At 37.2% G+C, this 13,589-nt stretch overlaps 1 protein-coding gene across 1 annotated transcript; it reads left to right on the top strand.

Annotated features, from left to right (window-relative positions):
• The first annotated feature begins 438 nt into the window (after positions 1-438).
• Positions 439-13,498, top strand: sdcbp (syndecan binding protein (syntenin)). The gene is made up of 9 exons (XM_058783158.1): positions 439-655; positions 1,116-1,200; positions 1,298-1,385; positions 1,955-2,061; positions 3,449-3,610; positions 3,861-4,036; positions 10,570-10,741; positions 10,881-10,972; positions 11,113-13,498. Exons 2-9 carry the CDS (start codon positions 1,150-1,152, stop codon positions 11,165-11,167), a joined length of 903 nt encoding a protein of 300 aa, XP_058639141.1. The 5' UTR covers positions 439-655; positions 1,116-1,149; the 3' UTR covers positions 11,168-13,498.
• The last annotated feature ends 91 nt before the right edge of the window (positions 13,499-13,589 follow it).

The following is a 13,589-nucleotide window of genomic DNA, read 5'->3' as shown; positions in this document are numbered from 1 at the left end:
AAAAAAGTAAATGACTATATGAATGACCACTAACAGCCAATGGTTTAAGAGGGTTATTAGAGTAACCTGTGCCACATTTAGGTGTGCGTGTGTGTGTGTATCAGGTTGCTATGTATTATGCATTTCTTTTACATAGCAGCCTATGTCACAAAGGTAAATTATTCTTCTCAAAACCAGTAAAACCAGTACTTTGGAAGACTCATGAAACATGCTCATAAGATCCTGTATATGTTGTTTATTTGGTATTGTTGTCTGTTTTGATGTAGTGTATTGCAGCACTTTCTCGTTGCCTATTATTATTATCATTACTATTATTATTATAAAAAATTGTATTATTTAAAACTGTTGCAGTCAAGCAGAAAAGCACAGTCCAACAGTCCAATGCTTTTTCTCCCCTCGCGTTTTCATGTACTGAGAGCAAGCACAGCTATTTTAGTCGAACGAGGGCGCTCACTCAGGGGAGATGTGCTGACTTGCGCTCGAGTATAAGGCTGTATTTCCCTCATCCAGCACACCCGAGGACATTATATTCATTACCTCTGAGATCCAGTGAACTAAATTAGCTGTCATAGGTTTACTATCGAATAAACCGGACCGACGAGCACTGAAGCCATATAATACTTCATTGGTGCGCCTAGACTTCTGCAGCGTCAAGGTGAGTGCGCATCATCCTGGCCGCATTCTTACAAAGCGTCAGAAAACGAGCTAACGCTAACGTTGACTTGTCACAGTCACAGCTATTATGTATAAATATTTATCACATTATAATCTCTTAAATTGTGATGTCTTGTATTCTATATTCCAACAACGCGCAACCTGTGCATTCAAACCTTGTGCGAACGACCAGTAGCCTATATTTGTTGTCATTTAGCAGCCTATCATTACAAAGCGAAAATTACTGCTTGACCTCGACAAAATTGTGAAGTATGCGTCTGCGATACACCCAAACACATGGAAATGTGGAAATAAGGAAATGTTAAAAAAATTATAAATTACAAATAAAGAATAATAATAATAATAATTGTCTGAGCTATGTTTCTATGACGAGTTTTATGTTTTTAGATATTAAATTGTATTTATATTGTTACAATAACTAAACATTAACATTTCTTCAGGAAATTCATCCAGTGTGCTTGAAACAGAATAACCATGTCACTGTATCCATCTCTAGAAGACATGAAGGTGGATAAGTTCATGAAGGTTGGACATTGATTTATTTATGTGTGTATGTGTGTATTTAAAAATATATATCTACCTATCCAAAATGCTAACCCCCATAACCCCCCATTTTATATAGGCACAGAACACCCCTACTGTGAGCCCATTAAAGGCTTTACCTCTTCCAGAACCTGAGCCTTACTATGATTCAAAATCTGAAGAGATAGGTAAGAATCAGATACTGTGCTGTATCTATGTATGATTACATAATTTATGACAGAAAAGGGGCTTAGATTCTGAAGCTGAGCTTCAAATAAGGGTGCCATGGGTACCTCACAAGAGGCTTTAGAATACATACAATCACACTTTAGTTTAGGAACCAATTCTCACTATTAACTATGACTTTTGTCTCAATAAACTCCTAATTTGCTGCTTATTAACAGTAAGGTTGTTGTTAAGTTCAGTATGGGGTTGGATAAATGGATCTAAAATATGGTCATGCATAATAAGGCATTAATATGTGCTGTATAAGTACTAATAAACAGCCAATATACTATGCATATACATATACATATGCATGCTAACAAGTAAATAGTTAAAACTGTCTCTAAACTAAAGTGTTACTGAATATATAGGGTTCTTACAGTCTTGAACAATCAGGAAATATTATGGAAATTTCAAAACTTATATTTTCAGGCCTGGAAAACTCATAGAAACAAGTAAATTTTAGTTATCAGATTTTTCTCATTTACTGTAGCTTAGCCCATTTTTTTAAATGTTGTCTGTCCCTCTTTAGCTACTTCTAGCCGGTTGTATCCTGAGCTGAATGAGTTTATGGGTCTAAATCTCAGTGCAGAAGCTCAACAAACTCTTTCCTCTTCAGTTCCTGACCAGACTAGTGAGGTGAGTGTGTTTGAGTCTGAGAACTACTCATCAGTGTATTCCCCTTTTCAAAATAACACACAAATGTGAAAAAGAAGTACACTTTGCATGTATTTTAAAAAAGAGTACTTACTACACAAATGATTTACTTTTTGCTTTTTATTTACAAGTGAAAACAATCCATGACTATAAGATGAACAAAATGAAGAAGGCATAAATCCACAGGAAAATACAAAAAAAATGTCACAGCTTAACTTACTAATAAATCATAGGCAGTGTAAAGATAAGAACTGACAAAGACAGAGGGTGTACATTCACAAAAGAAAATAAGGAACGAAACTATAAAACTTCTGTAACCAAGGAAACAGGAAAAAAGCAACTGGAAATATAAATATACCACAATGGGGGAAAATAAAATAAAAAAACTAAGAGTCCAAGAAAACTTCAAACTAAGAGTCTTAGAAAACAGAAGACACATCACACTTCGGACTTAAGTACAATTTTATATGTACTTTCATAATTAATTCCATGGTCTGTGAAAAAGGTTAATGCTTACTGCCGAAAGTACTGACAAGCATTTATGGTAAACTAATATACTGTAACAAACCAAAAGGACCAGGGAAAGAGAGGAGCACACCAAAATGGCAGTATAATACACAATCTTATATTCAGTTTTAAAAGCATAACACAACATAGTTAGAAAAAGTAAAAAAAAACTTGTTTCTCTGAAAACAATGCTACAGGCAGTTATTCTACTTTTGAAATGTGTGTTACGTGTCGGAATGTCTGTTTTTTGTTTTGCTCTGTGTGATTCCGCCCACTGCCAATTTACCCAATAGTATTTTGACACTCCAGGTTGCCAGTTGGTGCTAAACAGCGTATTGCAGCCATGGGAGACAACAAATGAACTGGGTTAGAGATCAGTGATTCTACCAAACCTAAAAAGCTACGGCATCCATCTAAAAAGCTCTATAATCAGGGGAATATTAAAACACAGATAAATCAACTCAACAACTTACATTGTAAGACTTGTTGCCTTCCATTGTCAGTTGTGCTCATTCCACTTGTGTGTCCTAATCTGGCAACCCATGTGAGGAGGAAGTAGGAAAAATCTCCAATATTTTGAATTTGGACTGCACTACCCATTTCAACCACTAGCTGTCAATATTACATACTGCACCCTTAAGAAGCTATTTTTTACCTTACGTTATCTTTGAAAATTACTTTCATTGGTATAACTTAATGTCATCTTGATTACAGTCACTTTAAGTAATATATTTAACTTGAATAAAACTAATTGTTTTTCTTAATTATTGAAAAATAATTGAGATGTTACTGCATGAAGTATATTTTGGGTAATTTGACAAAATATTTGTTGCAATATAATATATTCCCCAATGCTTTTTAGGTTCTTAGTATCTGCACACATGGAATGAGCTGGGCGGCAGCCCCCATAACAGGAAGTGACCTGGGGGTGAAGCGGGCAGAGATTCGACAGGGTGTACGGGAGGTGGTGCTGTGCAAAGACATGGATGGGAAGATTGGCCTCCGCCTCAAAGTCATCGATAATGTATTTCTTTAATGTTATAAATACTTTAACTTTTACACTTGAATTAATATAATTTATTAATCTAACAATCAAACAAGAGATAATCTATTGCAACATGTCAATAGTCTGAACTTTTTAGGTGAAAAATATATCAAACATTTAGATATTTTAATAAGTTCTAAGTGTTCTATGTTTTAATTAATGACAACCACATTCACATAATAGCATTACACCCCAAAAGTTTAATGGTAATCTCTGATGTGTGTTTCAGGGCGTGTTTGTGCAATTAGTGCAGGCTAACACTCCTGCAGCACTGGCAGGGCTGCGCTTTGGTGATCAGATTCTGCAGATCAATGGCAAATCATGTGCTGGCTGGAGTAGTGATAATGCACATAAGGAGCTTAAGAATGCCAACCCAGAGAAGATCACTTTGGCTGTGCGAGACAGGTACACACACACGAACACAGACATCATATATAGAGCATTTTTGCAGGTTTCAAATACTCTGCACAATGATGTTTAATTTATGAGGATCAGGTTCCCATGAAATATTCATGAAGAGATCAGACACAGGAGGGTGTGTGTATGTAGTTTAAGCCTTACAACTGTACAGCAACCATTGTTGTAAACCATTGTTGATACTAAAAAGTATGTAGGTATCAGAGACTCTCATGAAAAGAGTTGTCAAAAGAATTTTAATTTGTCAAATTGTATAAGCCAATTAATTTTTTGGCCAAGGCCTGAATTTTAGCAATAATAACAGGAGAGAGGGGAATGAGAAAAGACCTTGAGTCAGAATTCAAGCTCGAGTCACTGAGTATACACCAAGCACTGCTACATGATACGTGAAAGTACTGCATGCTATGGCTCTGACAGCCCAACTACTTTATTTTTGGCAGAGTGAAGTATAAATTGGATAGAAAATAATGTGGAAGATGGAAATGAATCAGAAAAGACAGGACTTGAACTTAGGTCGCCAGGAGCACAACCATGTTATGTGTTAGGGTGATGCCCACAAGGCCATTGGCTCTGACAGTGTAACCACTTTTTAATGCAGAAATAGAATCATCCAAAAGGCATCCATATGCTATTTTTAGGTAAACAGTCTATATTTTCTGTCTGTGTTTATTGAGTTTTCTGAAAGAGATCTTGGTTACATACAGTGCAGCCTGAAAGTTTGTGAACCCCTTGCAGAATCTCTGAAAATGTAATTTTAACAAAATAAGACAGATCATACAAAATGCATGTTATTTTTTATTTAGTACTGTCCTGAGTAAGATAAGAACAAAGATACACATTACAAATACACATAATATACAAATAAAACAAAAAGGAAATAGTCCAGGCGAGGTGCAAACACAGTCCGAGACAGCAAGATAAAGGGTAAATCCAAGACAGGCTAAAAACTTCAGGGCAGGCAGAGATCAGACAAGACGAGAACACAGGCGAGGATAAAGACACAGGTAAACAGACTATGAACAAGGCTAAACTAGATTCAGGAAACTCGGAAAGGCTCTGTAAAGTAGCTATCGCTGACACAGTGATAAATGCTAAACAATACTCAGCAGTTTGAGAAGGGTCTGAGTGGCTGTAATATAGCGTGTGTGTGATTGACTGCAGGTGAGTCCAATCAGTGCAATGGAACATGAAAAATGTAGCCCAGGGTGATCTGTAACAGTCTGTGTGGTGTGAGATTCAATATAATGGAAGGGCGACCTCTGGTGGTAATCAGATGGTAGCCCCCCGCCACCACCTCGTGGCAGAGACTCTGGAGGTTCTGCAGAGGATGCCGCCACCACTGGAGATTCTATAGCAATACCATAAGGAGATTCAGCAAATGCAGAGAATTCAGAGAAAGCACTTGGGGTCGTGACAAAGGCATCTGGAAACAGGGAGATTTCATTGGCATTCTCCTTGACAGGGTAGACACCGAGTTCAGTAACGGCCTCTTCAACCATGACATGACAGGCTGAGAGTGCATTGCTGGGCGCCACCATGCAGGGAGCTTAAGCGAGCGTCACCTCCTCGGAAGGTTCTGCAGCATGTGCCGCCACCTCTGGAGACACCATAGTGGACACCGCCACCTCGGGAGGTTCTGCGGTGGTGTATGCAGCCCAAACACACCATAAAGCGATCCCCATCATGGGAAGTGCTTTCAGACAGGAGAATCAGTTCAGGAGCAGGAGGGCTAGAGTGAGTGGATTTGGGGATACCAGCTGCGCCTGCTGACACCAGTGGTGGATCCTCCACGCTGGATGCCAGTCTGGAATATTGACAAACTGACCTTGGGGATCTGGGTGCAACAGACGGGAATTGACCAGACTCTGGACGATCAGCTGTGACGTGAGGAGACCCTGGACGATCAGCTGCGACGTGACGAGACTCTTGATGATCAGCTGCGACGTGACGAGACCCTGGAAGATCAGCTGAGATGTGATGAGACTCTGGAAGATCAGCGGAGACGTGATGAGGCTCTGGGAGATCAGCTGAGACGTGATGAGGCTCTGGGAGATCAGCTGAGACGTAACAAGACTCTGGATGATCAGCTGTGACATGACGAGACTCTGGACGATCAACTATGACTTGACTTGACTCAGGAAGATCAGCTGTGACTTGACTTGACTCAGGAAAATCAGCTGTGACTTGAGTTGCCTCATGACGATCAACTGTGACTTGACTCATGAAGATCAGCGGTGACTTGAGTTGCCTCATGACGATCAACTGTGACTTGACTCATGAAGATCAGCTGTGACTTGACTTGACTCAGGGATGGCAGCTGTGACATGACGAGGCATTGTTGTCGCCGCCATTTTGAGAACGGGCTCTGCTTTTGCCGCCATTATGTGAGTTTGCTCCGGTGTAGCCATCATTTCACGAGGGGGTTTAATCACCGGAGTTGCGATCAATATACTCGAATGTCCCGGAGCCTGTGGTTGACTAAACGCTGCAGCCACCATTTTTGGCATGGGCATGATGTCGCGTTCCTCCTCCGTGACACCCACGGTGAATGAGGAACTGACAGACAACAGAGCATATTCCAGAAACTGACTGAGTGACGAACGCTGACCCTCGTGTCTAAGCTTAGACTGTAGTGGTTGATTAATGCCATCACAGAAAATGTTTATCAAAACACAGTTCGGTAATTCATACGTTCTACTCTCAAAGCGTATGGAGATCCTTGGACATCTCCCATTTCCTCTCATCCTATGTGGGATTGGATTGCACCATCTTCTGGTAGGCCATCTGTTTCCTTAATATATAATATAATTATTGATTGCATTACAAAACCTCTTTCTATTAAATGTATTTGGAATCGGGAATTATCTGACCTTAACTCTCTGGGATCGACTGTCTCGCCAGCGAGACAAGCTCATTTTTTTTCTTATCAGTGCAAAAGACACTAAAAATACTCAGTCGATTTTGGTCATACAGATAAGTGTTATACGTCAATTGAAACTTTGAAGTGTCTATTTTTTTTGGGGTACACTCCCAGTAAAAACAAAATGTTGTTGTTTTGGAAAATAAAGAAAACAAACAGGGTGCTCTGTCTTCAGTCTCTGTCTTCTCCGTCTCCGCGAACTGCTTTTAGAAACGCGTCACTAAAATGAACTGTAACTAAGCAAATACTCAACACACAGACATTATATCTATAGAAAGCTTGAAGTGTCTACTTTTAAATGAAGTAAGTCATATCAAAAACAAATATTCTGTGATAAAGTAATCCGTATGAAACCAACACGATTTTCCCGTCTAACCCATTATCTCTAATGCAATCCTGCCCCCTCGCGGCTCACACCATTCATATGTAAATATCCATGTGAGACGCGGCGTGCACATGTAAATGCCCAACGCAACAAAGAGTGAGGAGATCGTTCATCGTGGCTACTGTTCGTTTCTGGAAGAAGACTGAGAGGAATAAGGCAGAATTTCCCTCAAAAGAACAAGATTTCATCCAGTAGAGGAGATCAATCTGATGAGTAAGTAATGTTTATTTTTTGCATTAGTTAACGTATTATTGTGACATAAACTTGAACACATTTACTAGTTGGGTTGTTCCCAAACTACAACATGATGAATGCTACGCATCTACGAATGTTTAGACCATGTTTATTATTAAACTCTATTTTTAATAGTGTGCTAAACAATAATAATTAATTTCTCAGATATAAAATATATTTTTTTATAGTACAAAGTACATCCTTTTATAGTACAAAGAATGCGTGAGTCTATGACTACGAAATCATAGTTGGGTTTTTCCCAAACTATAATTCATGACTACAATGTCTGAAATCGAGTAAAACATTTTGAATATGATGGGCAATTCATTGTATTTAAATTTCTTACGGCGCAATGATGTTTTCATGCTCTAGCTATATAAAACAATAAAAGTAATATGAGTGTACACTGTAACACGATGAATGCTACGAGTCTAAGTATGTTTAGAACATGTTTATTATTAATAGCCTACTCTGTTCAAAAATAGATTTTAATAACGTGCTAAACAATAATATTTAGTTTCTCAGATATAAAATTTCTTTTTTTACAATAGTACAAAGCATGCGTGAGTCTATGGCTACAAAACCTATATATATATATATATATATATATATATATATATACACAGATGCTCCTGATATTAACATGCTCACAAATTTTTTTTTTTGGTTGTTTTTTTTTTGGTTGTTTGTATTTTATTGAATCAGATACCTGCACCACAGATGAATCCTGATGTCTCTTCAAACTGTTTTCCTCTGAGAGTGCTTTACCAACATCAGATGTTCAACTACACTGATATTCTATGGTAAAACAAGCTCCTTGACTACGGATTATGTTTTTTTCTTCTTGAATCCATGGAAAGAAGTAGAAACACTTAAATAACACGCGTAAATATCATGATTTACTTGTTTCACTTACTGAACAAAATCTGTTGCAGGAATGCCTCAAAGTCTGTTCACATCTCTGTGGTTAGTGTACACAATAATGTGTCTTTGACCTTCATTATGTATGTTTTGATTATACTGTGTTGTAAATAAAATACAAATAATGAAAAAAAAAAAAACATTTTTTTCAATCTCCTCACATTCTCTCTTACCTGCCTCAAAGTCACAGTCACACTGATGGGCCATTAGGGGAGGGCCCTTTGTCTCTCAGGTGAGAATCAATTAATATTCAAGGCCATTGCCACTCCCTCGCATATAGGCTTTCGATCACAAAACATGTCTTTAAAAATTTAAATCAATATATTGTTTTCTGTGAATGAGTAAGCAGAATGATTTTTACATAATTTTGAAGTAAATATTCTAGCCTACAAGACTGATTAGTCAAAAGTCTTATTCAGAACTATTTAGTGTTTTCCCCAAAACTTACTAACCACGCATAATATTTTTTTTTCTAAAAAATGCAAACATGTAGATCCATCTTGGTCACATATTATTGTAGCACAGTTTGTGCTGAATACAAAAAAATTACATGTTGGTCAATAGTATGTTTTAAGTAGCTGAAATAAGCACACATATCATTTTTATGAAACGAGAGAGATTTCTGTCCCTCCATTCAAAGATCATGCAGCCAAAACTTTGACACTTAAAAAATTTCACAAAAAATACAACATTTAGCAACATATCTAAAATGAACAAAAGGCTGTTTTGCAAATATTGTAAATTGGAACATGACAAAAAGCTGGTACTTCCAGCAATAGTTATAGAAATTATAGAAACCATGAAAAGCCCCTTTTCAAAAACTTGCAAAAGCATCTGTACCCTGTCTGTGCTCCTCTCTCCATGATAGAAGACCAGACAAACATCACCATGCACGCAACGTCTTTTACTACAGCAGCTTTATCAAACTCTCGCTGCTCCACTGCACTCTAAAGCCAAAACGTGACCACTTTCTCATCTACCTCACCTCCATCTCCCTTGCCTTTACCACAGTTCTACACCAGGTCACTCCATTGCCCTACTCGGGAGTGACAGAGGATTGCAGTAACTTTCTCCTTCACCATTTGCTCCAGTTAGAGATGAAGTCACAGTGCTTTCCCACGGTTCGAGCCAAAAATGTGTTTGTCATCTCTCTGCTCTCTGGAAGTGCACCATCTAAAACCGGAACGACCTGGTCACCCAGCCAGGCAATCTGAATAACTGTACCGTCTGTCAAGGAAATTCCTCTATAACTGACTATGCTCTGCACTTCTGAACCTTTGCGGCAGCAAGTGAATGGAATGAACTGGAGCCCTCTCTCTGGCTTTATCTCACCACCTACAATGATGTTATGGGCTGGAGAAATTCATTTAACTGTGTTTCATCTGTGCGTCCCATCGCAAGGCAGTCACCAACTTGCCAGCCCTACAGTGACCTATAATGACGTATGGCTTGGCCAACCCTACCTCCATGTTCCAAGGCTTAATGAATGAGGTATTCCAGGAGTGTCTTCATTACTTCATCATCATCTTCTGTATCGATGATATCCTTGGCTACTCCAAGAACGAGGCTCCGAAAAGTGCTACCATGTAACTTGTACTGGAAAAATTCTGCAAACACTGTTTGTTCGGGTTGACAAAGTGTAAGTTCCATCAGCCTTCAGGCCAGTTTTATAACAGTTTATGTATCAGCTATAAAATCAGCCTCACTGGAGTGCAGATGGACCGGGGAAGGTTTCCACCAACCAGTCCTGGCCAGTTCCATCCTCTATCAAGGAACTACAACACTTGTGTTTGTATAATCTCATCTGCCAATAAACCCTGTTGATTTCACTCTGTCTGTGTCCATCTCTCTGTGACAGGTTGTTTTGAAATACCAATGCATATATGGGAAAGGATGCAAGGATACAATACAAGAAAATCCAAAGGACTTCCCGAGAACATTTTTTTCCTTCATTTTACAAAAAAAAAAAAAAAAAGCAAAAAATGTTACCTTGTATACTGTCACATGCATGTTCATTATGCAATTATAAACCAGCACTGAAAATATTATTACTGTTTGCAGGCCATTGGAGCGAACTGTTACTCTTCACAAGGACATGAACGGGCAGCTCGGGTTTCTTTTTAAAAAGGGTCGAATCACCTCAATAGTAAAAGACAGCTCAGCTGCACGTAACGGCCTCCTTACTGATCATCAGATCTGTGAGATCAATGGTCAGAATATAATCGGACTGAAGGTAAATGACATCAGTATTTTGCATTTGTTGGTTATCCTTCTTTCTCTTTTGCTCTGTCTCTCTTAAATCACAACATGGCCCTCTAAAGCACTTGATTTCAATTTAAGCTACTTTCTTCTCTTTTCATCTCTTTGATTAGGACTCCCAAATCACAGACATCCTTAATTCCAGTGGAGGAGTTGTCACGGTAACTGTAATGCCAGTGGTCATCTTTGAACACATGATGAAAAGGTATGGAAAATAAACCGCGGGTGGACAAAACCCAATGCCAATCAGCAGTCTATTCATGCAACTTTACTGAAAGTATCTTATTTTTCCTTCTTTTATTGCGTCTCACAAATGTATTCTTAACATTCTTTTTCTCGCTGCAGGATGTCCAACAGTATTGTAAAGTCACTAATGGATCATTCTATTCCTGAGGTGTGAGATCGTTTGGATCAAACTGTTCAGCTGGAGATGATCTGGCCACAGTTTTTGGAGGGCTCACATTTTGTTTGGAGCACAAGTTCAGTTGTGCGTCCACAATCATGTGATTTTATGTATGTTTATGTATGTTTGAGAGGTTATTGTCAGGCAAAGAAAGACAAAGCAAGGAGAACACGAGAGATATTTGTTTCAGTTTTTCTCTTAAATGAATAGTGTACCCAAAAATGACAAGTTCTGTAATCATTTACTTACCTTTATGTTGTTCCAAACCCATATGCCTTTCTGGCATATCACACAAAAGAAAATGTTAGGCCATGTGCAGAATGTTTACACTGCTCTTTTCCTTACACTGAAAGTGGGGTGGAATGCTTTTGAACCTAAAAAAAGAGCAAACCATGAAAGTAAAGTAATTTAGACAACTTACTGTGCTATATTCTAACTAACCCGTATGAAGGTAAATATAGTGTGGAACACATCGGAATGTAAGTCATTATGCACTGATTAAATTCACTAATCCTCCTCTCTGCCATAGCTGTCAAATGTCATTTTTGCATATTAAAACTGGTTCATCATGATCAATCATAACACATGCAACAACCTAAGCAGTTTGGCATCATTAATGTCAAAGTTGGTGTGACTTGTCTTCACACTTCATAATTATATATAGATAAATGCAAATAGGGAGCTGCAGTGGAGAAGATTTTCAGCAAATAACAACTTAAACATCAGTATGTTTTCTTATACAAAGCTATTGTATAGCTTCAGAAGACTTACAGCACACAAGTCATAGGGTTTAGTTTTATGACACATTCATAGTGCTTTTTTGACTTGAAGTACTCTGTCCCCATTCATGTCCTCATTTTATTCTGTAGTGTGAATATTCTGCTTAGCATCTCCTTAAATTTAGAATAAGGTTTGGAACAACATAAAGAGGCGTAAATGTTGACAAATTTTCATTGTTGGGTGATGCCTTTAATTCATCTCCTTCATCTTTAGATATTTTTTTGTTAAGCCTGAAGCTTATTTAAATTTCTCACAACATAATATCTCACAAAAAGCATTCTGAATTATCATCAACATGCATTACAGCATGCTGATGCTGTAAATCAGTCATAATAACAATGCTGTTAAAATTACATTCTAAAAGCCATTAAAAAAAAAAAAAACTATGCACTGCTGAAGATAGTTTTGTATTAAAAAAAACAAGTAACATTTAATTTCGATAGTTCACTTTAGACATTCTACTAACAGTAAGTAACTTTGCAACTACATGTCAACTAGCAGTCATTAGAGTATTAGTAGACTGTCTGCTTAATATCTTTTAACACTTTATTTTGATGGGTCCACAACATACAACATACTGAGTATTAGAAACTTTGCAAGTATATGTCAATTTATTCTACTAACCCTAAAATTACTGAGAGTTAGTTGCAAATTAATGATAATTAGTTGACATGTAGTTATAAAGTTACTTATAGTTAGTAGAATGTCTAAAGTGGACTAGCAAAATAAAGTGTAACCAAAAAACAGTACAAAATTCAGAGATTAATTATGTGACGACTTTATGTTTAAAAGTTTTAATTGCAGTACTGTTTTGTGCCCATGCATTCTTCTTGTTGTTATTCTTCATATTGTTTATGTTTGTGTGGCCTGTGTGGTTTGGAACTTAAAACAAAACAGGAGTTTTCTTTCCTCATCAAAACTTCATTTTTTTTCTTGGTGTCTCTGCAGATAGGACTACACCTTTGCAGCACATTGTTTTGCTATCTTGCTATTACATGTTCATCTAAAGCCTCTTTAGACAGTGTCAGGCTGTGAATTACAACTGAAAAAAAATCTATTATTTTCACTGGTTCCAAATAAAATTGTACATTTTATTTTTGGCAACAAATTTTTCTGTCCATAAGTGCAAAAAAAATAAATAAAATAATAATAATATAAGATAATTCTGTTAAATTTACAAAATAACTCGATTTTTAAATTGCTATAATAATTATAATAGTAATAGTAATTATAAATTCTACTGTTTTAATATAACTCCAAAGACAGCTATAAATTCATAATTTTGTTGCTAAACAGTGGCATACATTCAGAAGCAGTACTTATTTGTTGATGCTTATAAAATCTGTCTTAACTGTCTTCATGAAACTTGCAATTATGACAAAAAATAAAAAAAGCCTGCTAGATAATGTTGCCTTGGTCATATATTTAAATTATCGTTCAATACATAAAAGGAAATCACATTGTTTTCTTTTTTTGTTGTTGTTGTAAGTTAATCATACTGCTAAACTGTGCTGTCTGTGCATAAATGTAAACCTCTGAGAAACCACAGACGGTTGTCTGTACCGTTCGGTTGTATGGCCAGTTAATACAAAGATTTTAATAAGTATTCTTCAAATTATCATTTTAATGGTATTTTTGT

This window comes from Onychostoma macrolepis, chromosome 07 (genome assembly GCF_012432095.1).
Source record: "Onychostoma macrolepis isolate SWU-2019 chromosome 07, ASM1243209v1, whole genome shotgun sequence".
NCBI classification, from domain to species: Eukaryota; Metazoa; Chordata; class Actinopteri; order Cypriniformes; family Cyprinidae; genus Onychostoma; species Onychostoma macrolepis.
This window is presented reverse-complemented; position numbering and strand designations above follow the sequence as displayed.

Coding starts and splice junctions, on each gene's coding strand:
- sdcbp (XM_058783158.1), top strand. CDS start 1,150: ATGTCACTGTATCCATCTCTAGAAGACATGAAGGTGGATAAGTTCATG. Junction 1,201..1,297: donor AGGTGGATAAGTTCATGAAG/GTTGGACATTGA, acceptor CATTTTATATAG/GCACAGAACACCCCTACTGT. Junction 2,062..3,448: donor TTCCTGACCAGACTAGTGAG/GTGAGTGTGTTT, acceptor AATGCTTTTTAG/GTTCTTAGTATCTGCACACA.